Source organism: Zootoca vivipara, chromosome 2 (assembly GCF_963506605.1).
Source record: "Zootoca vivipara chromosome 2, rZooViv1.1, whole genome shotgun sequence".
Classification (NCBI taxonomy): Eukaryota; Metazoa; Chordata; class Lepidosauria; order Squamata; family Lacertidae; genus Zootoca; species Zootoca vivipara.
Window position 1 is genome coordinate 56,252,176 of NC_083277.1, and position 24,425 is coordinate 56,276,600.

The 24,425-nt window shown below is 44.1% G+C and overlaps 1 protein-coding gene across 4 annotated transcripts; it reads left to right on the forward strand.

Moving 5' to 3' along the window:
• Nucleotides 1-152: 152 nt before the first annotated feature.
• On the forward strand, nt 153-24,425 carry CDHR4 (cadherin related family member 4). 4 transcript variants are annotated; one of them, XM_035105925.2, is made up of 20 exons: nt 153-276; nt 1,323-1,343; nt 2,469-2,650; nt 3,385-3,547; nt 3,922-4,013; nt 4,329-4,424; nt 5,079-5,182; nt 6,325-6,461; nt 6,617-6,800; nt 7,363-7,516; nt 7,845-7,947; nt 12,095-12,301; nt 14,486-14,625; nt 15,425-15,563; nt 16,711-16,925; nt 18,518-18,657; nt 19,003-19,044; nt 21,336-21,420; nt 21,998-22,031; nt 23,965-24,425. In XM_035105925.2, the coding sequence occupies exons 1-20, from the start codon at nt 222-224 to the stop codon at nt 24,018-24,020; spliced, it is 2,349 nt and encodes a 782-aa protein (XP_034961816.1). In that variant the 5' UTR covers nt 153-221; the 3' UTR covers nt 24,021-24,425. The 4 variants fall into 4 exon arrangements, 3 of the variants coding, with proteins under 3 accessions (XP_034961816.1, XP_034961817.1, XP_060127550.1); XM_035105926.2 differs by lacking the exon at nt 16,711-16,925; XR_009557120.1 differs by lacking the exons at nt 19,003-19,044; nt 21,336-21,420; nt 21,998-22,031; nt 23,965-24,425 and adding an exon at nt 17,544-17,738 and having other exon boundaries at nt 18,518-18,580.

Sequence of the window (24,425 nt, forward strand, 5' to 3'; positions counted from 1 at the left end):
TTCTTCTTCTTCTTCTTCTTCTTCTTCTTCTTCTTCTTCTTCTTCTTCTTCATAAATAAATGTGTTCCTCACTATGTGTTGAGAAGGGCTGGGCAATTCCCATAACTGAGCTGAGCCTTGCTGTGCCCTGCTCTGCCCCACCCAATGTACTTAGCAACCCAGCCTGGCAACTTAAGCAGACAAAGTCACAGAACACTGGCTGGACTGGAGCGTCCTTGAAAATGGAACCAGGGTGGCCCTTGCCTCTCACATTGCTCCTCAGCATCTGTACTATAGGTAAGAGTTATGGGGATCTCAGCTCCATCATGCATGAAGCTCCTGCTCCATATCTGTTCAGTGGAGGATCCCCATTCCCAAATTAGATTTCGCTGTTAGGACATGGGAACCAAGAGACTGGAGAATTGGTGTCCCTATGGATGGTTGTTGTTGTTGTTGTTGTTGTTGTTGTTGTTGTTGTTGTTGTTAGTATTAGCCAGCTTTTCACCTGAGGCCCCTGGGCAGGTTACAACCATTTACAATGTATTATTAAAAGTCACAGCTCAACCACAATATGTTATAGTTGACTTTCGGCTAGTCAAGGTCAATCCACGGCTGGAAACTATTGTGTTTTTAAAAGAATAGCAGCTAGTGGGGTGGTTTGTGTTGAGCACATGGCGCTGGGGAAGAGCTGGCAGCCCTAGACACCTTGAGAGCATTCCCACAGCCCAGTTCGTCAAAGGTTTCCCAATCCTTCCCTCTGAGGAGATTGGACCATGCGTTTGTCTGAGTACTCTCTGAAACATAAATATGCATGAAACAAAATTTAAAAATTCCTTCCAGTAGCACCTTAGAGACCAACTACAGTAAGTTTGTCATTGGTGTGAGCTTTCGTGTGCATGCACACTTCTTCAGATACACTGAAACAGAAGTCACCAGACCCTTATATATAGTGAGAGGGTGGGGAGGGGTATTACTCAGAAGGGTGGTGGGAATGGGTGATTGGCTGGTAGGTGTGGTAAACCTGTTGACGACTGTTAACGACTGCAATTGGTCTTACAGGAAAAAGCAAGGGGTGAGATGGCTAGAAATATGCATGATTACTTCCAGAAACGAAGGAGAACAGGTAGAAGGTGACATTTCCACAGGCAGAGCTTTTTCTTCCATATGACATCCTGCCTCTTCCTCAGTTCTCTCTTCAGCATCTGGGAACCCCAGGCTCCTTTGCTTTTGGTTGGGGAGTGTGTTTGCTGAGGGAATGTTTGCTCACTAATTGAACTGAATGTCTGGTAGATAATAACAGTATTTTCTCTTGTGTTTCCCCCACCCCCACCCCACTGCTCTAGATCCAGCCATTGGAGACATAGGTAAGGAGAGGAAACCTCCGCACTTCCCTACTTAACAGACCTATGACCAGTGGCAGGGGAAGGAAGATCACCCTATGCAGTGCAAAAGCAGGCTTTGATGCACAACAGCTGTTAAAACAAAGTTGGCTGTTCTTAATGCAGGCAAACATGGGTTATAGCCAAGTGTGTATATTTGAGCACATACACCTCCAGATGGGCATACAGACACCTGGGTGCCTAAAGTGCTGTGATGATACACTGTGGGGGGAAGCTGCCTATGGTTAGAGCAAGGCAGTCTCTCTCCTGCAAACATAATATTGTAGTACCCTAGGAAGCCTTTGAACAGGGGCTGCTCTTAGGCAGCCACATCTTCACTATAGATGAGAAGAGACAGACTGTAATAGCTCTGGAGCTGAATGAATACGAAAAAGAATAATATTCCTTTATACAAAAATTTTTAAAATCCTTTCCAGTAGCACCTCAGAGACCAACTAAGTTTGTCACTAATATGAGCTTTCGTGTGCACAAAAGCTCATATCAATGACAAACTTAGTTGGTCTCTAAGGTGCTACTGGAAGGGATTTTTAAATTTTGTTTCAACTACGGCAGACCAACACAGCTACCTACCTGTAACTATTCCTTTATACAGTTAGTTAAAAGAGTTGGCATAACCAATTAACAATGAATACACAACAATAACAATGCATGAACAGCCCAATTCCAAACCGCTATTGAGAACATAACAGGGCATCAGTTTACCAATGTTTGCTGAATTATCACTATCAGTGCTGTTAGGATCTGTTCCTGTTGCTCATTCATCCTTCATTTTTGGGTGTCTTGCAAATCCGCTTTCTTCTCTATTTCTTTTATCCTCAGCCTTGTTTATGACATTTTACCAGAGTTGTTCTTGGAGCCATATTGCAATTCTTGCATTGCAAGAGGTTGGACCTAATGACCCTCAGGGTCCTTTCCAACTCTTACAGTTCTATGACTTTACTATTCATTTATGAAAGCAAGCTGCCTATATTTCAGAAACATGGAAATTACCCATGTCATGTGCATGCTTATCAAAAAGGGCTTTACTCTGCTGTAGTCAATGGTGCCATGGGACCAATACTTTCATTGCTGTCTCTGTCTCTGTTACAGTGTTTGAGGGCATCCCAGACACTGTGGTGCTGGAAGACAGCTTGACACCAGGCACAACCGTGGCCAACTTCACCAGCAACTGTACGGACTCCAGCGATCCACCCACAGTAAATCTGAAGACCACAAGCCCCACCACATCTTTTTTCAATCAGCCAAATTTTGTATCCCCTGACATCTATGAGGTACAAGAGACTTGTAAATTTGTAGTAAATTCTGTGTGTGTGTGTACACAAGGGGAAAGCTTTTCCTGCCATCATGGCCTATGAGAGTACAGGGACTCTTTTCCTCTGTGGCATTTTAAAACACATTTTAGTGGGGATTTTTGAACTGGGACTAGTGAGTCAACAGTGCTGTTGTCCTGCTGCACTGCATGCCAGATATTTCAATCCAATCAAGATGAACTAGCCTCTTGTGGGACTAGAGCATTTAATAAATTATATTAATTAAACATACAGTACCTAGAAGAATTGAACAGGTTAAGTGTCATTTTTGTTAACCAGTATTGTGCCGCGGAATACAGCTTTTGTTAGTATGTATAGTATGTATGTAAACATGTACCTAGTATGCTCATGTCTTCACTACAAATGTAAAACTGTTTCATACCTGTTTCACTGCATTGGTGCCTACATTAGGACGATGTGAAGCAGCAGCAATTAGCTGTTTTCTTTTCCCCAAGTAAGCAAAACTACTCCCCAAATATTACTGACGGGTGCTAAGGGGGAGACTTTTAGTTGCTGCTGCTACTTTAATTAGGCTATTCCACCATGCCACGTACTCCCACCTGGCACCTGGGCACCTATCTGGCATATGGACATCTATTGATTGGTGCCCATGGCATCATCAACACTGTTCAACAGGAGTAAACATATGGAAGAGAGGTGCAGCGCATGCTGAATTTTTTTCTTTTGGCTTCCAGGTGAGCCTTAGTTCCAGTGCTGCCCTGGATGCTAGAGTGGTGAATCAGTATGTTTTGACATTCAGTGCAAGTTGCCCAAGTGGCACGCCAGTTGAAGTTAAGCTCTTCATTCGAGTCATTGCAGCAGACAGATTGGAGTGTGGCAGCGGACCAGAATACATAGGTAAGGCTATCATGATAGCCCTGGTATTTCATCCTAAGGCCCTAAGACAAGGGTGCCATGGTAAGAAAAGTTTTAATATGGCACAGTACTGTGGTGTGGTGAGGGTAGGGGTGGTGGTGTTGCCACCAGGCACTGAGAGGCAGTGAGTTCTCCAGCAACATGGGGCAGATCCTACATGGCAAAGGAGGATGCTGTTTTTTTTCAACCACGGGGAGGCAGATTTGAATAGTAGACTAGCCAGTGCTAGAAGAAGGGACTCTGGGGCTGTCCATGCCAGTGGGAAGCTCAGCCTGCAGAGGCCTCCAGTGTTGTCAAAGGGGTAGATTCTAACTAAGGCAAGAGTCTGACTGCTTCCACCTCTCTTACTGCTGCAGGAGAGAACCCAGTAGGTGTTTCAGAGGATGTTGGCCCTGAAGAGTTCATCTACCAAATTGTACTGAAGAGGAAAGGCAGAGGCAACTTGACTGTAAGCACCTTTGTTGCGGGGAAATCAGGAATGTTGGAAGACTTAAAAAAATAAAAATAAAACCATTTTAAACTATTCCTAAATAAATGTTTTTAACTAAATAAGGACTATAGTCTTGCAAAGGAAATTTTCATGTACTGTAGTGTGTCTGGCCATGGAGAGAAGGCTTGAGAATTTGGGAGGTGGTATATTCTAATAGTGCCCCAGGCAGAGGAGGAGATAGCAATTTTGGATATAAGTCTTAGGGGGTGAGATTTTCTTTAAAACAAATAAAGAAACAATTTCCCCAGCCAACCTTATTTTCTTTTTATGCAGTTCACTGTAGATAATGCCTCTCTGCCTTTCATCATAACTGAAGAGGGAAGAGTACTGGCACCTGCCATGGGTTTCAGTCGTGAGCAAGCTGGCAAGGTATGTTCCATTGCTTACTGTACATATGCATATGTTCTGCCAATGTCACTGTCCTTATAATATGTCACCTCCCCCCCCCCCAGCTCTGTCCCCTCTCAAAAGTGTTCTGTAGTTTGTTTGGGGGGCTGGGAACTATAGCACAGTGAAGGAGAAACTACAGTTTCCAGGATTCTTCAGAGTACAACCTGCACTTTAAATAGGCATTGGATGTGTTTTAAATGTATGGTGTGGATCTCTGTCTCACCATAAGTTTCCTCCTAGCCCTGTGACTCCCACCTCCCTGTCCCCAGGTCCTCTTTTCATTAAAAGACATCATTTGGATGGGGCCACACAGATGATGCTAAAAAAAACCACACACAACGGTTTATGGAGGGGGAAACCATGCAGCAGGCTTCTGCTTCTCATGCAGAACTGTAACTAAAAGCATAGTGCTTGAGAAAGTTGACTCAACCAGTTCCGGGTATGATAAGGCAGGAGGAATAAAACACAACATTCTCCATTTCAAGGTACTGTGCCTTCCTGTTCCTGGGGCTTCTGTGGCACTTCAGTCTTCCCTCCCTAGGTGTCTTGGACCCAGCAACATACTAAGAGCTTGCTTTTAACTAGACCTATCCCTCCTGCTTGTAAATTCACGCCATGCCGTTCTCCTTGCAGACATTCTCAATGGTCATTGTGGTAATGGACAGTGATGGGAGAAGCTGCCGCAGGCCTCTGGCAGTGAAGGTGCTGCCTGTTTACCACAAGCAAGTCAATTTCACGTGAGTTGAGTTGTCACTATGTTGTTTTTAATGGTGTCAAATGGTTATATGACGCCCTGATATTTTATGATATGCTGGTATAGGGCACTTTTATGAATAAACAGCGGAGAGAGGGATATAAAGGCTCTTGGGCTCCAAGTTCCCCACAGCATAGACTTAAGACATGGGCTACTTGCCCCAATATGTTCTGCCACCCCTGGTGGTTATGCAACATCATAAGAAAGGTGTGCTTAAGAAACTTTTTTTACCACAGAGTAGAGAGTGCTGGGGCATCACTCCCAGATCATGTCTGGTCACACTTGACCTGAGAGCTGCACTTCTGTCACACTTCAAAGGATTGAAATAGTGCTTTGTTGGCACCTCTATAATATCGCCTCCTCACAAAGCAGTCACTTTTGATGTAATGAATGTACTAGTACATTCAGGCCATCAGAGATTTGAGCCAGGGCAAGAGGCTACTGGTGCAGGCTTCCCCAGTCCAGGGCACATGTGGAACCCATCCAATTCCCCTCTCATTAACTTGTACCAGAGAAGGAAAACCCTAGCTCTGACAGCCTTTTCAGTAGACAAACAGTGTCACTTTCCCCACCCACATCCCTTCAAGTTCCATGCCAGAGAGGCTATTGCTGACTAGTGGCTGTCAGTCCCTGGTGGTAGAGGGAATGCAACAGATGATCTGGATTTGAGAGCAAAAACTGAATTAGGAGAGATTCACTTGCTATAAGGGAGCTGTGCAGAATCCCCTCTAGTGTCAGGACAGGTTTCCTGTCTCCTCTGTCCCATGGGCCTGGGCAGCACAACATGAGCAGTGAGGAGTGTGAGCTTCTCTGAAACACCACCACCCACCATTATATTGGGGACTGGGCCATCACACTACATCAAATTCTTTGAAGGAAGCATACAGCAGGGAGGACATTTAGGTGTGTTTTTCTCTTTCTTTCCTTTGATGCCACACATATTGCTGGAGTTGCATAGAGCAGCCATAACTCACTTTCCTATTTTTCAACATGACTCTAAAAGTCCTTGTTGTCCTGTTAATGCTCTACTTCCTGTATTATCCCAAAATAGGAATATTCAACTAAGTGTAGTAGATGGGGTGGCTTATAGCACCTGGGACTTACACTCTTTTCTTCATGATTTAGGGAGTCATCATTAGCAATATCGGTATCAGAAAACACAATCCCCCTCCAGCCTATTGTAAAAGTCAATGCCAGTGGGGAAAATGTGCTTTACCGGATCATCTCCTCTCTGCCCACAAGTCATTTCACCATTGAACCAGGTAAGGAGAATCCAGGGATGTGGCATGGGACCCACACAGCCTCAGGGAGGGCTGGGCCTTCTGTGGTGGTCATCAACAATGGTCTTCAAACTATGTCAGCCATCTTTGCTCTCAAGGAGCTGAGTGATCACAGCCTATCTCTTACTTGCATGCAGACACAGGCTTAATCAAGAACACGTATGACCTAAATCTGAGACGCTATCCAGACTTAACTGAAACCCTGCTTATGGTGGAAGCCTACAACATGCTGCATCCCACAGATAAAGCTACCATCACCGTCAACATTACAGTAAAGCGGCAGAACCTGCAAGGACCTCTGTGCACACCTGCTGTATTTGTGTAAGTCTCCATAGAGCAAAAGGATCTTACTCAAGCTTGAGCAAGTAAAAGAAATATAGAGTTTGGGGGTCATTCCCTACCTGCTATACACAACAGGGTGTAGCAGTATTTAGGGTTTAAGAGGATCCATGGGTATTAACCATGCCTCTGAGAGGAGAATTGGGTCTAGAGCAGTGGTGGGAACTTGTGGCCCTCCAGATGTGATTTGGCCCCAGCTGCTATCAACCCCAGACAGGGATGAGGAGTGTTGAAGATCAGCAACATCTGGAAGGGCCACAGGTCTCCCACCCTTGATCGAGAAGTAAGAACAATCTTAAGGGCTAATGAGTCTGAGCAGTCAGAGCACAAGAATTGTCTTCTTTCCACTGACAGAACCTATGACAGGCCTATGGAGAAGCCTTGACATGCTTGATCTTCTGTCAACAGTGATCTGCTCTAAGAGAGGTTATTGAGAAACATAGGCAAAGGGGGGACAAGGAGGATATCTTTCTCTCCTTTCAAATCACCATTTCTATCCTTCTGGTTTTTTTTACTCTTTGTGGCTATTGCTGCTTAATCCTAGGACTGAGATACCAGAAACGACCCCCATTGGGACGACACTGCTGAATCTGATTTGTAATGATGTAGAGAGTGGCAGTGATAGGCTTCACTACGAAATAATGGAGGGCAGCCAGAGCCCTCCCTATAGCTTCCAAATGAGGCACTCACAATTACAGGTAAGCCCTTGGAATGGACTTATTTCTTCCATCAGATATGTTAGGGAGAGGGAGTGGGGAGAGTGGGCAAGGCTTAAGGGTTGAGTAGCTTCCAACATACCTAGCCATCCTCTCAGTTTTGCCAGAATTTAGGGCAAAATGTGACTCAGGGTACTGCTTAATTCCAATTCAGTCACTTCTGGGTACCTGAGAGATCATGAGTGTTGAAACTCTAATTAACAATGAGTTTACCATTTTCCCCGACTAAGCATCTCCCTTTGGCAGAGGATGCTGTTAGTTTAATATGTGTCCATATGGTCCTGACCTTTCTGTCCTTGGGTCCTGGCAGGTGAACACCACTTTGGACTATGACTCTGAAGCTATGGCCAGCCTTAACTTCCAGTACCAAGCCACCATTCTAGTGACTGATGATGGAAGTCCTCCACAAAACAGTGCGTATTGCTCTGTCAATAAAATGCTGTTTGGGTTTGGTCTTCTCTTGATACTGAACACAGAAGGTCATGTGAAATCAGGACTTCTGCAAGATCTCTCCTGGATTGGCTTGCTCTGAGGTATGGTAGGAATCAGAGGGCAGAGGTGACTTCCCCGCCCCTGGTAAAATTCTCACTGCAGAAACAGTTATTGGAGCTATCTGTTGGCAAAGGTAAATCTATCATGTCTATGGCTGTTGTCTGGATTAGTACTAGGACCTAGGAACCCAGTGAAATGCAGGCGCAAAGCAAGCACTTGCTGAGGATCAGAACTAAATTATAGGCCAGATGGTGTGTGTTCAGTAGGCAGTGTGACAGTGTTTTAATGAGCCTGTTTGCATATGTTTCATAAGAAGTTGGAGTTTGGATTTATAGCAGAAGACAGCATTCCTCCCCCCCATTTATACATTTCTTTTGTACCTCTTGTCTTTGGCTTCTGTTAGCGCGCGCGCACACACACACACACACACACACCACTTTGGTGTTTCCCCTTTGGCTTTTATGGATACAAAATCTGTACCAAGAAACCTGAATTCTCTTACCTTTGTATATTTTGTCAAAAGCTATGCAAAGTCCCATCTCAGCTCAGACCTCATTGTGTTCTAGCTCCGAGGGCCTTCTGGCAATTTACTTATTGTGAGAAGTTACAAGGAACCAGGCAGAGGGCCTTCTCGGTGGGGGCACCTGCCCTGTCGAATGCCCTCCCAGAAGATATCAAAGAGAGAATTATACAACCTTCTGCAGACATCTGAAGGCAGTCCTGTATCAGGAAGCTTTTAATGTATATTCTGTTGGAAGCCTCCTAGAGTGGCTGGGGCAACCCAGTTGGATGGGCAGGATACAAAAAACAAGTTGTTGTTGTCATCTGCTGACCACTGCAAATTCTACTCAGCCCCTGCCCTGGCTTCAGAGATATTTACCAGACACCTTGAGGATGATTCAGAGGCAATATGATAGCCATCTTCAACGATGTGAATGACTGTCGCATAGATGATGAAGCAAATTTGTTTTCTGATGCTCCAGAGGCTTGGGACCTGAACAATGGGTTCAAATTTCAATAAAAGAGAATTTAGATTAAACTTTAGGAATAACTTCTTCACCCCACAAGCCACCTGACAGTGGAACAGGTTGCCTTGGAAGATGATGGGCTCTCCTTCATTATAGACTTTTAAAGAAAGACTGGCTGCCCATCTGTCCAGGACGCTGTAGCAGACAGTTTCCTGCATCATCTGAGGGGTTGGGATAATGATCTTTGAAGCACCAATTCTGTCACACTATGATTCTGTACTTTGCAGCCTGATGAACTAGAAATCTCCCTGAATTTTAAAAAAGAAAAAATCTAAGGCGGCAATCCTAACCCCACTTACCCAGGAGTAAGCCCTACTGAATTCAATAGGACGTACCTCTGTGTAGACATAGTTAGGCTGGTACTGTAAGAGCCTTAGGATGCTAAATTCTGAGCCCAGTACCACATTGTGTGCTTCTTTAGTGCAAAAGTGGAATCACAGAATATACAGTACACAGCCTTGATTGTACCATTTTGCTCTGTTCTTAAGAGCAGCCTCTCCACACCACCTCACCTGACTTTGCCACCCATATCGTGGGCCCATCTTGATACAGCCATCTACTAAGAATGAAGAAACAGGATTGCAAACAATCTCTTCCTTTGGGGATGTTTGAAAAGGGAAAGGATGTGTTTGTGCTAAGCTGCAATCCACATTCCACTTCTGCACAAGCCTGGAGAGGCAATAAAGTGTAGTGAACATTGATTTGCCACAACCTTACAGAGAATAGCAAATACTGACACAGTGACCAATCCTTCTGTTACATTTTCCATGTGCCTTCAAAAGCATTCCAATGAGGAAAACATGTTGGAAGAGGCCTCTAGGTTGAACATTTTAGTTGCCTGACCATATTGGTTAATGAACCATTTGTAAAAACCTGACTGAAAACAAACCAGAAAGTAGCTCAAGAATGAACTTTGTTAACAGGTTACCACTGAAAACCAAAGGTGCCATCCAACCAAAGTATTTTCAAGTTTGATTGAATTCAATGAACATGACATAAGAATATGCCTGCCACCCTGCATTGAAATCAGTGTGCTTATTGTTAATTGGATTGTGTCCTGGGTGTACAGGGAGATAAAAAAGAAGGTAAAGGCTCCCTGACAGTTAAGTCCAGTTGCAGACAACTAAGAACCACCAATTATTGTATACCATAAAAGTCATGGCTAAACAATAAGGGAAACTTTCAAAGCAGCTGTAGAAATTCTGTAAATCATCTGCCCTTATAGTTGTGGCTGGTTGATGAATAATCATACTTTTATCAATAGCATCAAGATGATAATAATGACTTGTGTTGATATTTCTTGATCGAGAAAATGTAAGTCATGTACTACAGGGCTGTTGACGACAGTCATGTACTACAGTTGCAACAACAACAACAACAAATCCGTTTATTGTGAAATATCAACACGACAATAATTAAAAATAGTACTACAGTTGTTGGCTGATTTGACCTTAGAAGAAGCCCCACAAACGTCTTCTGTGGTACATGAAGGCAGACTGTTACTAAACAAATTTGTCATGGACAAGCAACAACTGCATGTGGTCTGTGTCAAAAAATAAACAGAGGATCAAACAGAAAGCCCAGCACGGACCACCCTCAAAAGGACACATACTTCACACTACAAATAGCAAACTGACAAACATCCAATAAAATGGAAATAATTAAAGAACACAAACATGAGAATTGTACGGATTTTTTTATTTAAAAAAACAGTTAAAATGAATGTGCAGAAAATTTGGTATCCACAATGGGTTCATAGACAGTTAATATGTCTAATAATTGCAAACATTGAATATATAAGTGTATAAACTGGCTAGATGAGGGTCACGGTGGCAGGTTGTAAGAACAAAACAGTGAGCTCTTTGGGTGGTTGTGAGAGCCATACCACACCAGATTCTGGCCCATCACCAAATAATTAAAACTACACACAAGGGTGGCAACCTGTTGGTTTAAACCTGGATCTGCCCCAATCACATTTCAAGCAGTGTTTAGAGGGCCACAGTTTTTTAAGTGAATGGGGTAGGTATATGTGTGTGTGGGGGGGGTTGTATTGAGCACATCTACGCAAGGACTACCTCCCAGCTGGGGCAAAAGACCCTGACAAGAGAGGCTACAGGGAGGAAGGTGACAGGGATGGAGTGCTCTGTTCACACATCCCTCTTCCTTGAAAATTCAGACCCCACTACCTCTGGTTACATGTACAGTGGTACCTCTGGTTATGAACTTAATTCGCTCCAGAGGTCCGTTTTTAACCTGAAACAGTTCTTAATCTGAGGTACCACTTTAGCTAATGGGGCCTCCCGCTGCCAGCGTGTCGCTGGCACGTGATTTCTTTCTTTATTCTTTTTTTTAAAAATTCTTTTTTTAAAAAAATTCCTTTCTCATAACAAATATTCAGTATCATCAGGTTGCACCGGCGCGCGATTTCTGTTCTCATCCTGAGGTAAAGTTCTTAAACCAAGGTACTACTTCTGGGTTAGCGGAGTCTGTAACTCGAAGTGTTTGTAACCTAAGGTGTTCGTAACCCGAGGTACCACTGTAACTGGGTTTAAATTAAAGTTGGAACCTGCAAGCCTGCAGCTATCATGTACGATTTGAGCCGGGCATTTTGCTAATGGTTATGTAGGCTGCTTTCTCAGTTCCTAGCCGATGCTTAGCCAATGCCTGCTGAAGCTTGAGATTGCTTCCATATATATTGAGCATTCATCCTGACTGGTTTGTACAGATTATGTGGGGAGTTGCTATGACATCCACTTCCTTGAGTATTCTCCCTAAAAAAAATTAATGGGGAGGTTAGATGATGTCATATTGGGCAGTATTTATCCCATAATTCCCAGTGCATTTCCACATCACTTTCCTTACCACAAAAAATCTGGGATTTTTTTTCAGGGGTGTGGAAGGTGTTGTGCAAGAGCACCAAATCAACTGTAGCTGTGCAGTTGAATTTGCCAGTATGTGATTGATTCCCGCCTGTAAAATAGTGGGTCTGGAAGTGTCCCTAGTCACCCAGGCTTCTCAGATTTGTTTCTGTCCCCTGCAGCCGCAGTGCAGGTGTTGGTGACAGTAAGCCGAAAGAATGAATACAAACCAGAGTGCTCAAGGCGATTCTTTAGTGTCCCAGAGAATGCAGGCTTTGGATACTTCATTGGCAGCATCAATGGCACTGACCAAGACTATCCTTTCAACAACATCATATACAGCATCCTGGGTTCAGAGGACTCTGTTTTCTACATTGGCCGTCGCTCAGGTAAGGAAAGATGTTTGAATTCTGTATGTATGGAATCCAGGTAGACTGATGTCACCTGCTCTTAGCCCCACTCCCCTGCTTTTACAGTGGGGCCTCGCTTAACAAATGCCCTGCTTAACGAAATTTCCGCTTAACGAAAGGATTTTTCGAGCGGAGGTTACAAGAAAAGACCCGTGGAACGAATTAAATTCGTCTAGCGAGGCACCAGAAAGATATGGAGGTCTCGTACACCCCAGGTAGTGTGGTTGCTGACCTTGAGCCAGACATCTTGGAGAGTGAAGTCAAATGGGCCTTAGAAAGCACTGCTAATAACAAAGCCAGTGGAAGTGATGATATTCCAGCTGAACTATTTAAAATTTTAAAAGATGATGCTGTTAAGGTGCTACACCCAATATGCCAGCAAGTTTGGAAAACTCAGCAATGGCCAGAGGATTGGAGAAGATCAGTCTACATCCCAATTCCAAAGAAGGGCAGTGCCAAAGAATGCTCCAACTACCGCACAATTGCGCTCATTTCACACGCTAGCAAGGTTATGCTTAAAATTCTACAAGGCAGGCTTAGGCAGTATGCGGACCGAGAACTCCCAGAAGTGCAAGCTGGATTTCGAAAGGGCAGAGGAACCAGAGACCAAATAGCAAACATGCGCTGGATTATGGAGAAAGCTAGAGAGTTCCAGAAAAACGTCTACTTCTGCTTCATTGACTATGCAAAAGCCTTTGACTGTGTCGACCACAGCAAACTATGGCAAGTTCTTAAAGAAATGGGAGTGCCTGATCACCTCATCTGTCTCCTGAGAAATCTCTATGTGGGACAAGAAGCTACAGTTAAAACTGGATATGGAACAACTGATTGGTTCAAAATTGGGAAAGGATTACGACAAGGTTGTATATTGTCTCCCTGCTTATTTAACTTATATGCAGAATTCATCATGCGAAAGGCTGGACTAGATGAATCCCAAGCAGGAATTAAGATTGCCGGAAGAAATATCAACAACCTCAGATATGCAGATGACACAACCTTGATGGCAGAAAGTGAGGAGGAATTAAAGAACCTTTTAATGAGGGTGAAAGAGGAGAGCGCAAAATATGGTCTGAAGCTGAACATCAAAAAAACCAAGATCATGGCCACTGGTCCCATCACCTCCTGGCAAATAGAAGGGGAAGAAATGGAGGCAGTGAGAGATTTTACTTTCTTGGGCTCCTTGATCACTGCAGATGGTGACAGCAGTCACGAAATTAAAAGACGCCTGCTTCTTGGGAGAAAAGCAATGACAAACCTAGACAGCATCTTAAAAAGCAGAGACATCACCTTGCCGACAAAGGTCCGTATAGTTAAAGCTATGGTTTTCCCAGTAGTGATGTATGGAAGTGAGAGCTGGACCATAAAGAAGGCTGATCGCCGAAGAATTGATGCTTTTGAATTATGGTGCTGGAGGAGACTCTTGAGAGTCCCATGGACTGCTAGAAGATCAAACCTATCAATTCTTAAGGAAATCAGCCCTGAGTGCTCCCTGGAAGGACAGATCGTGAAGCTGAGGCTCCAATACTTTGGCCACCTCATGAGAAGAGAAGAATCCTTGGAAAAGACCCTGATGTTGGGAAAGATTGAGGGCACTAGGAGAAGGGGACGACAGAGGACAAGATGGTTGGACAGTGTTCTCGAAGCTACGAACATGAGTTTGACCAAACTACGGGAGGCAGTGCAAGACAGGAGTGCCTGGCGTGCTATGGTCCATGGGGTCACGAAGAGTCGGACACGACTAAACGACTAAACAACAAAACAACAACAGCGAGGCACCACTGTATATAGCACACCACTTGTCTAGGTTTATTCTTCAGCTCTTGACTTATCTGGGCTTTCTTGCATTTTGCTTCAGATGAAGGTTCCTCCCTCTCACACCCACCCAGATTGGGACTGGTCCCCTCAGCCTAGAGACCTCCAGAGGATTTTGCTAGGGAATAATGGCCCATGCTTCACAACACTTTGCCTTCTACTTTCCCGAGGCCCATACTCGATATCATCTCAAGCGGATCATTTAACACCCTTTTAACTACCTACCATACTCACATCAAGGGGGTAGAAGAATGGAAGTGGGGATTCAACTTTGGCAGTTGTGAATATGGACCTGGGAGTGGCTGTTACTACAAAATACTTTAAATGCACAATTTTGTCTTTATGGCACAGGTGAGCTCTATGTGTTGGGACCACTGGATTATGAAAAGCAGAAGTCATATCATTTGGTCATCCACCTAAGGGACCTTGATAATGACATAAATCCTGAATTGTCAAATACAAGTCTGTGTAACATCACCATTAATGTGCAGGTAACTGGACTTGGCAGGTGGGTGAGTAGAGTGAGGTTGTTGCAAAGCTTTGAGTGAGACTAGGTCACCTACGAGATCACCTTACCCCACATGTGTCCACTCAACCACTTTGACTGGCAGAATCGGCACTTTTTACAAGTGCCACATAATACCTGCAGGGCCGGATTTAGATTTGATGAAGCCCTAAGCTACTGAAGGTAATGGGGCCCTTTATATAATAATAATAATAAAACTACATACAGCAGCTGTTAACAGCCTGCTCAGGATCCTGACGTCGGTATACAGTGAAAGTTGCTTAACTGTTTCTTCCTGAGTCATAGTCCTAATAATGGATATCAATCGTCCTCAAAACAGCTTTTTGCCCCGAAAGGGAAGCTCCCCTAGGTGCCAATGAGTAGTTTTATGGTTAATGAAATGATCAACTCACTGAGGCCCTAGCATTCAAGACATTAAATTATTCTTTCATTGGCTCAGAGCAGAATCTGAAATGAACTTTGGGAAATGAAATTGCAGAAAGTAAACCCTTTCCTGCCAAAATCAAATGCTGTGTTCTGTAGACACCTGCTCTATGTCATCTTTTGGCTGTTGCTTGATTCACACAGAACACTGCAAAAGCATGGGTTATAACCACTTCTTAACACTTTGGGCAATGTGAGAAGCCCAGCACGTGAAGGGGTCCCTGCATGGAACCTTGCTTCTTGGAACATCAGTGATAATTGCAAATGAGAGATGGGAGTTTGGGAACAATCCTTTCCAGGACTTCTGTGCCGATAAACATGACCCCTTTCCTTACTCCTAGGATATAAATGATGAGCCCCCTGTGTGTGACCCACCCTTTTATCAGAGTTTCATACTTTCCACAAGCACTATGTGTGTCACTAATCTGCAATGCACGGAAAAGAATGAACGAAGTGAACTCGCCTACAGGATTGTTGGAGGTATGGAATGCCTGAGGCAGAGCACTAGGGAATAGGCTACAAAAAGGCTGCCCTAAACTGTGACATTCTTTGGTTCCTTCCAACTCCTGAGTGAAGCTGCTGAAGGACAGAGGTGGATTTAGCAGATATGGGCTACTGTTTGAGCTAGATAGCCGTCAGTGGAGGGATGTATGTATGTGCTGGAAAACAGGAACTTAATGGTGTGCTGAAGCTGGAACTCTCAAGGCAGAACTGAAGCAGCAGAAAACATGAGAAGTTCTGCCTAGAGTGCAAGCCTATGCAAAGAGGGCAGCAAGGGACAGCTCTAGGTTGCATTTCTGATGGCAAATTCTGAGTGTACACCGTACACTTAAGCAGGTTTAATCTTCCTTCTCAGGTCAGTGGTGTAGAGAAGGGGGGGGAATGCATAGTTATGGAGCTTTTTTCAGAGCTGGAGCAATGGCATAACCTGCCAGAGTGTCAAGAATAACTGACTGGTCCTCATTGCTCTGCCAAGTGGATAATGAGGTTTTCAAGTTTGACAAATACCATGGAGGAAGTCAGAGAATGAGGAAAATAATTGCACAGAGGCTACATACGTCTTTCCTTTTCTTTGAGTAGGGTTCCTACTTCACATTAGCAGGCAAATGATTACAATCCTTTGTTATATTGTTTGCATTCATAATGGAAAGCTAAAAGTTACATCTTAGCTCAGATGTGTTTTACATGTTAAACCTACACAGTAAGCACCGCTGTGTTTACTCCCAGGTAATTATTGATAGGACTACAGTCACACTTATCCCAATAAACTGGTATTGAGCTTTGAACTGCTGTTCTGTATGCTGTTTATAAATAAATCAGCACAGTTGCAACAAAAAAAGTAAATTAGACTCTGGGTCATGGCAATGCATCCCACGCCCCCAGTCTATGACAGCTAATAATGAACGCCTGCACTTAATTTCTGAAGTGCACTATACCACTGTCCTAGGGAATCCCGAGAACTGTAGTTATATGAAGCAGGCTTTGGAGCTCAAATGGACCTCCCTACACTCTTACAAAACTACAATTCCGATGATTCTTTTGGGGGAAGCCACAACAAGTTAAAGTGATATACAGCTGATATAAGTAAGGTTCGCAGTGTAGATGTGCTCCCCTCCCTCTTTTTCAGGCAATACAAATGGGCGCTTTCGCATGAATGGAAATTGCTTGCTCCATAATACCTTCTCCTACAACCGTCCTGGCATTTTTGACCCCCTCACTTTTGAGCTGCTGGTGGAAGTGACAGATGGTGGGAGCACACCTCGCTTCAGCACCACCGCCACCGTTCTTGTTTACGTGACTCCCTGGACCATGACAGTGCCTACTAGCACCACCACCACCACGGTGAGGGGGCAGATAAGGACATGCTGTTGCCAGGAAGCCTTGGGTCAATCTGATTCACAGGAGTAGTCACACTTGCACCAGTGTCCCTAGACCAGGCACCCCCAAACTGTGGCCCTCCAGATGTTTTGGCCTACAACTTCCATGATCCCTAGCTAACAGGACCAGTGGTCAGGGAAGATGGGAATTGTAGTCCAAAACATCTGGAGGGCTGAAGTTTGGGGATGCCTGCCCTAGACCCACAGCTCTTTCCCTGGGTTGTGAAGTGTGTCTGCTATAGGATGCTTGCTTGCATTATGGTAGCTTAATAAGTCACTTAATAAGTTCCATTTATAAGTGAATGCGACCTTCCTAATATGATTTGACCTTTTAGCAGCATTTAACACCTTGAATTTGAATCTGACAGCATTTGGAAGCCACCTGGATCATCTGAAATTAGACATTGGAATTAGAAATTGGAAATTGAAATTAATGACTGTATGATCTCAGAGTATTAATGGGTAGCTGCTAGCTTTGCTGCGTTGCAATTATTGCATGGACTATAGCAAGATTCCACCTTGACCTCTTTACTGTTCAGTGTTTCTGAGTAGTCACTGAGAGAGATCCATTGATTATTTGCAGTGCAGTGAGAAGGGAGAACACACAGCTCCAGGACTTTTTTTCAGAGCAGAAGTGATGAAATAATTGCTAGAGTGCCCAAGTTGAGAGTGGCATTCATGAGTATGGAACATCTTACTTCATCCTCATAATAACATACTCTATGAAGAGTTGTACTTGAAGATGGTTTGGAAGCTTCTATTGGTGCAGAATGCTGTGGTAAATATTTTGGAAGAATATTCTCATGAGTAAATAGTAGCAGCTCCCAGGTTCAATTGAAAATGCTTTTAAGAACCTTTAGAACAGGGGTACATGTGTATGCAGCCTCCATTAATCATATCTTGGGAATAAACCTATTTCATTGCATGCCATGCTGGAAAAAATATTCAGTACATTGTCAACAGGTCAGAAGGGCTTGGTCCACTAGCCTTTTACTACAGGTTAAGAGCATCCCCACACATTGATGAAGGAACAGATTGAGAGAAAATTATGGGAAGGTTTAGATTTGAATAATTCCACTAATAATAATAATTTATTATTTATACCCTGCCCATCTGGCTGGGTTTCCCCAGCCACTCTTGGCAGCTTCCAACAAAATATTAAAATACAATAGTCTATTAAACATTAAAAGCTTCCCTAAACTTTTGCAGTAGTCCAAGTGAGAGATAACTAGAGCATGCACCACTCTGGCAAGACAGTCTGCATACCAGATGGAGCTGATAAACAGCTGCCCTGGACACAGAATTGACCTGTGCCTCCATAGACAGCTGTGAGTCCAAAATGACTCCCAGGCTGCACACCTGATCCTTCAGGGGCACAGTTACCCATTCAGGACCAGGGAGTCCTCCTGTCCCCCCAAAACAGTACTTCCAGGTTCTGCCTTGTCAGGATTCAACCTCAGTCGAGTTCCAATGACTTGATGGGCTTTCTCAAGTGGAGCCTGACAAGCCTGAGCTTGTGTGGTTCTGCATACTAGATTTATGTTGTTTTGATTTCAGACAGTGACCAAGGAGCCCATTACTTTGCACAGAACTCTGAGGTACTGGGCACCAGATCCCTGGTTCGTGGTGGTTCTTACACTCACTGGAGCTCTCCTCCTTTCTGCCTTGGGTTTATTGTTCTGGCGACTCTGCTGGAGGTGAGTTTCCAGTGAAACCTCTCTATCCATACCTTATTTCATAATCAATTCCTAACTCAGGTTTGATGTCAGTGGGATCTTCATTAAGCAGTGGCTGTTACCCAGGCATATTCTAGAAGGGGACCTGTCAAATCTGTAACCAAATATGAACAATTGTTTTAACAAGAAAGAGCCTGATCTGATCTCATAGACAATGTTCTAGTGCCCTCCCTGCTACCTTGAAAAATGTGAGCTTTTACAATCTGTTGCATGCCACCAAAACCTTTTTCTTGCCCTCTTGAGCTCAAGGAACATTTTGGCTTGTTAAGTACATTCTCAGAACTCTCACTGTTGTTTGGATTCCAGGAAAGCACCAGGAGAGACATCTCAGCCCCTACTGCAGAACAAGTAAGAACCCCTATCCATGACACAGAGCCTTGTGCATCTCGGGGGAGTGTTGATTCTCTTGGCATCACTTGGACAGGGCCGAAACTAGGCTTTCTGTTACCCGGGGCAAAGACCCAGTTTGTCACATACCCCCACATGTGTTTGCGTACACACACACACACCCCTCAACACATTTCTTCATAAAGGGCATAAAAAGTAGTTTGAAAGAGGCTGGAGAAGAGATAATATTTCCAAATAGTAAAATTGTCTGTGTGTGTCTGGCTTTCATTCAACCTTAAGTAGATCTCCTCAGAGAGTAATAGATCATTTGAGGAATTATAAGAAGTATTATGACTGTATGATTTAATAATAATAATAATAATAATAATAATAATAATAATAATAATAATATGATGGAAGCTGTGATAATAATCGGGCACATACCAGAGAGTAAGCCCTTTTGAACTCAGTGGGGCTTACTTCTGAATAAGAATGCTTAAGGTTGCAGTATAAGACTGCATTGGGAGTAAGCTGCATTGAATCCAGCAGGACTTACTTCTGAGTAGTAAAGACTTGCAGTTTAAGTTTCTAAAGAATGAAATAAAAGAATAAATACTCCACAAGTTTCCTTTAAAAAATGCTGGATGCTGAACCATTGCAATTAAATACTGTAATTTAAAGTGGATTGGCTACATTTTCCTTCCAAATTACAGGAAGGGATAAATACAAAGTACTTCATATGCCAGCATCACATTTCTTTCATTGCAGGTATTTTATTTTCAATATGAAGAAGACTCAGTTTTTATAGCTGATTGTATGCAGCAGTGCCCTCTTTATGTATTCACATGGTGCAAACATGTATGTTGTCCTTTAGATCCAAACACACACAGAGGGAGAGGGAGAGAGCACTTTTAATTGATCTGAGATGTTGAGGGAAGCAAAAGAAGAAAGCAGCAACCTTGTCTTACGGGGCAAAGGCCTGGAGGAGGTACAAAAATGAGCTGAAACACATCTCAGCTGAGAAGATGGAGTTATAACAGCCACTGACCACATACTAGTACTTGGAAGGGCCCAGCTGATGTCATTGCTATGGTGTGGGGTGGGTTTCATAGTTTGTTCAACATTCAGGAACCTTATGTATATTCAGCAAATACAGACTGTCAAAATTCTGTGCCAATTTAGCAATGCAAAAACTGCACTAAGAAAAACAAATTATATCACTCCTTATGCTTTATGCAGATTCATTAAATTTGCTCATTTGCCATCATTCTGCTGCTTCTCCCAGTCATGGAGAGAAACATAATGAGCTATGCTGGGCACCAAAGCCTCACCATATGGCTGTGAGGAAATCTATGGAGTTTCCTCACACCTCCCAGCTTTTTAAGTTTCACCAGACATTGTTCTGCATATTTTTGAGCTGGGTTTCACAGCTTTATATGATCTTGTTTTATCTCTCTTTCTCTCTCTCTCTTTTTCATCAAACAGGGAAGCTTAAATTCTACTGTACTTGTGTGAGGTGCTCACTGTCAAATACACACACCTCTGGTCACTCTCAGTAACTCCTGTATCCAGCCTTAAGATATCAGAAGCAATAGGGTGACTCCAATTTCCTTGGCCAGCAAGAGACTGAAAGCCTTTGCAGCTCTCAAGAATGGGCCTCTCTTGACTGTCCAAAGCCTTCATTATAAATGCTGCTGGCAGAGTTAATTGGGCAGATTTGGGAGGGCTAAGCCTAATAATAACACAGCCTGGTCTCCTGCAGTGGAGCAGAGCTTCATCTTAATGATTAATCCAGACCAGGGGTCCTCAAACTACGGCCCGGGGGCCGGATGCGGCCCAATTGGCCTCCCAATCCGGCCCGCGACGACCCCCGCCGCTCGCCGCTGCCTGCTCTTACGGCGCGCAGCGTGGCGGCGCTCTTCCGGGTCGGGAAAAAAGCGCCGAAAATCCTTTGTGCGCATGCGTATGGGCCTCTCCCGACCCAGAAGAGGTCATTTCTGGTGCACTTCCAGGTTGGGGGAGGCCCATACGCATGCGCACAAATGATTTCCGGCGCTTTTTCCGACCTGGAAGCGCGCCGCCGCGCCAGTAAGCGCCCGTGCGCATGCGCCCGTGCGCGCACTCCCCCGTCCGCTGGCCCGCACGGGCGCGCACTCCCCCGCCCTCCGGCCCGCCGCACGATCGGCGCGCCGGCCCAAAGCCCGGTACGTCTGGGGACCGCTGATCCAGACTATTGCTTTGTCTGCCATTAGCCTTGATGGACTCTCACAAGGATGTTGAGTTCCTTCTGATCCACATTTCTCATTCTGTAGGGGCAAAGGAATGGAAAGAAATTACATCACTACGGAAGAGCCAAGCAAGGAGAAAGGGAAAGATTCCACTGAGGCACTAAGTCTGGTACGGCATAGTCTACTTTCAATTTCCCCAGTTGGTTTGTGCTTAGCTTGCTTCTACATGCTGCTATCAGTCACCGGCAATCAGCCTTGTGGCAATTCTGCACTTCCATGTGTGGAGCAGCCTTCCTCACCTGGTGCCCTTTAGATGTTTTGGACTACAACTCCCATCAGCCCTAGCCAGCATCACCCGTGATGAGAGATGATGGGAGTTACAGTCCAAAGCATCTGGACTGGAGGGCATCAGGTTGGGAAAGAGTGGTCTAAACTGATATGGGGCCATGAGTTTGTCAGGGATTTTATACTCAGCAGCTGCTGTATGACACTCTACTGTGTGCTGATGTTTCTAGATTGGGGCCAACCATACTTGTTTTAACAGTGTACAATCCATAGAGCATGACGTAAAGCCTGGCATGCCTTGTGTCCATTGGGATCCAGTAATGTGCAGACTGCCTACTTGGTGAAATGCTTAGTTCAAAAGCAGCTTTCCTTCCCTCATAGTGCTCATTGCCTTTGGTACCCAAGGTTGGGACTATGATTGTAATGTTAGTTTATCTATTTCTCTTCCTCTCTCGCTGTAGCAACTCCAGTTTGATGGTCGTGCCCAGGACCCTGGTAAGCTCATTCGCCATTGTTTAATAATTGTTTCATAGCACCCTCAAGCTGCAGGGGGGCAGTATAGCAGTTCAGACAGTTTATCAATAATCAAGCAATCAATGCAACATGCACACTAGTTTTTTCATGTCATTGAAAGAATGGCCATGCCTTGCTTTCCTCAGCTAGAGCTGGTTTCATTAGCACATGGGTGAGAACACAAGCCTTTTAGACTGTGTGGGCCAGATACTTATCTGGACCCAACACCAAAGGCTAACTTAGACGGGTGAGTGGGGCAACCCATCGGTCAGTCACATGACATCATCATACTGTTGGATAGTTGACAGGTGGTATGTGTTGCCCACCTATAAAATCCATTGCACAGTGGTTCCCAAGCACCTCTGTGGTGGATGATCCTTGGTCCAAAAAGTGTGGTCAAAATTAAAGGGTTCAGGAACTCAGACCAGACCTAATTTCATACAGTCATACACAGACTTTACTAAAACAAAACTCTACAAGAGAGAAAAACTCCAAATAATTACACAGATTCAAATGGCTCAGAAGGTAAGAAAACAACAAACACTAACTTATTCAACTAATTAACATAAATCTCAGTAGGCTGAGCAATGGAACAAGATGCCATCAAAAGCCCAAATAGATGCTGATCTTGGCTTGGCTGACTACCGAGAGTTCCCACCAACCCAGTTTTTTTGGGAATTTAGACCATGGGCCTCTTCTACCTAATTACCTTGTGACACCGGCCTTGAAGCCTTAACGGGAGACAGCTGTATGTAAACTCATTATTTCTGAGGTTCCAACCCATTCCCATAAACCAGTCTTAAAGGGGTGATAACACCACAACCTCCTGCATTGGAAGAAAGCAGAGTTGACCTCCCCAGATCTCAGCAATTCTGCTTTCTGCAGGGGTTGGGTGCATATCTGAACTGGGCAGGACTGAGCTCTCTGCACATCAACTGATGTTGGGGAAGCCAATCCTGCTTTCTGCAGGAACCAACTGTACACATCACTTCCTTACGAGCCATACCATTGCAGTTCAGCAGCTGAAAAGTGGGTGGTTCAGACCTGCTTCTTTAGAGATCAATTTCCCCCACTTATCAGCTGATGCCAGCTGCTCAGTGGGATGATGCCACCTGATTAAGAGGTGGGCATGGTTTCAGGAGAAACCGTTCTATATTTTTAACAAAAAAATCTCAAAGGAGTTTACAACCCACATTAAAACATCAAATAAAACAATCCAGAATAAAATATTACAGAAGAAAGTCAAGTATACATTTTAAGCAGCATAATGACCAGGAAACAAAAATATTAACTTAAAGATTTCAAAATAAAACCTTGGTAAGGAAGTCAAATATAAAATGCACAATTAAAACAGCACAATTAGCAGGAGCATGAAATAGTATCATAAGCACAGAACATATGTGCTGCTGTTGCTGCCAATCCTGCCAATGGTGGTTCATGGCGGCTGTGAAAGCTCAGGCTTGATGACCTGGATCTGCAATAAGACAGAAAGATTACATGTCACAGCAGCCAGCGAACCCACAATCTATAACTGGCTCTCTGGCAAGGATGACAGACTGAGAACCATGTGAGTCTAATGATATTATCAGGCTGTGTAGATCCCTGTAGGATGCCACGACTCCGGATTGGGAAGTTTGGTTTTAAGGTGCCAAATGAAACAAATACTAGGCATGAACTACAGATGCCACAGAGCAAGGCCACTGATAACCTCCACGTTTGGAGCTTTAAAAAAATTATTACGTACAAAGTCAGGCATGAAGGAAACCATTGCAGAAAACAGGCTAGAAGTATTGAAGCAGAGACAGTGTGGGTGTACAGTGTGGGATTGTTGTTGGGCAGATGGAGAAGGCAAAAGATGGGGACATGGAGCTAACTGGACAAAGGCCTAATGTTGTTCCTTGCTTTATGTCCCTAGTCACTGGTCAATATTACCTGTTTGACAGCAGCACTGGAGCACGGCGCTGGGTGTGAGCATGCCCTATTCCATCTTAAGGACCGAGGCACAGGTGTACACAGACAAAAAGGAGAAACAGGGTTTTCTGCACAGCACCAATACTATTATTTACATATACGTATAAAAAATTGTTACCTGCTGTTTACGTTGGGCTGGCAACTAGCCTTTCCTATCATGTGCCCCTAATTATTTACATTGACTTGTGCATATACCTGGGGAATGAGAGAAGCCTCTAAGAGCCTCTCCACTGGCAAGCTGTTTTCCTCCTGGCTAGTCTTCATCTGATAAACTTCAAGATCTGACAACTTGGGTTGCCACCTTTGTTTCTTATCCCGCTCTATAACTTTGTTCTAATCAAGTGGGGCTCTTGTGTTCTTATGTTCTCTGTGACAATTGTGCCACAATAAAGGGTGTGCCTTTGA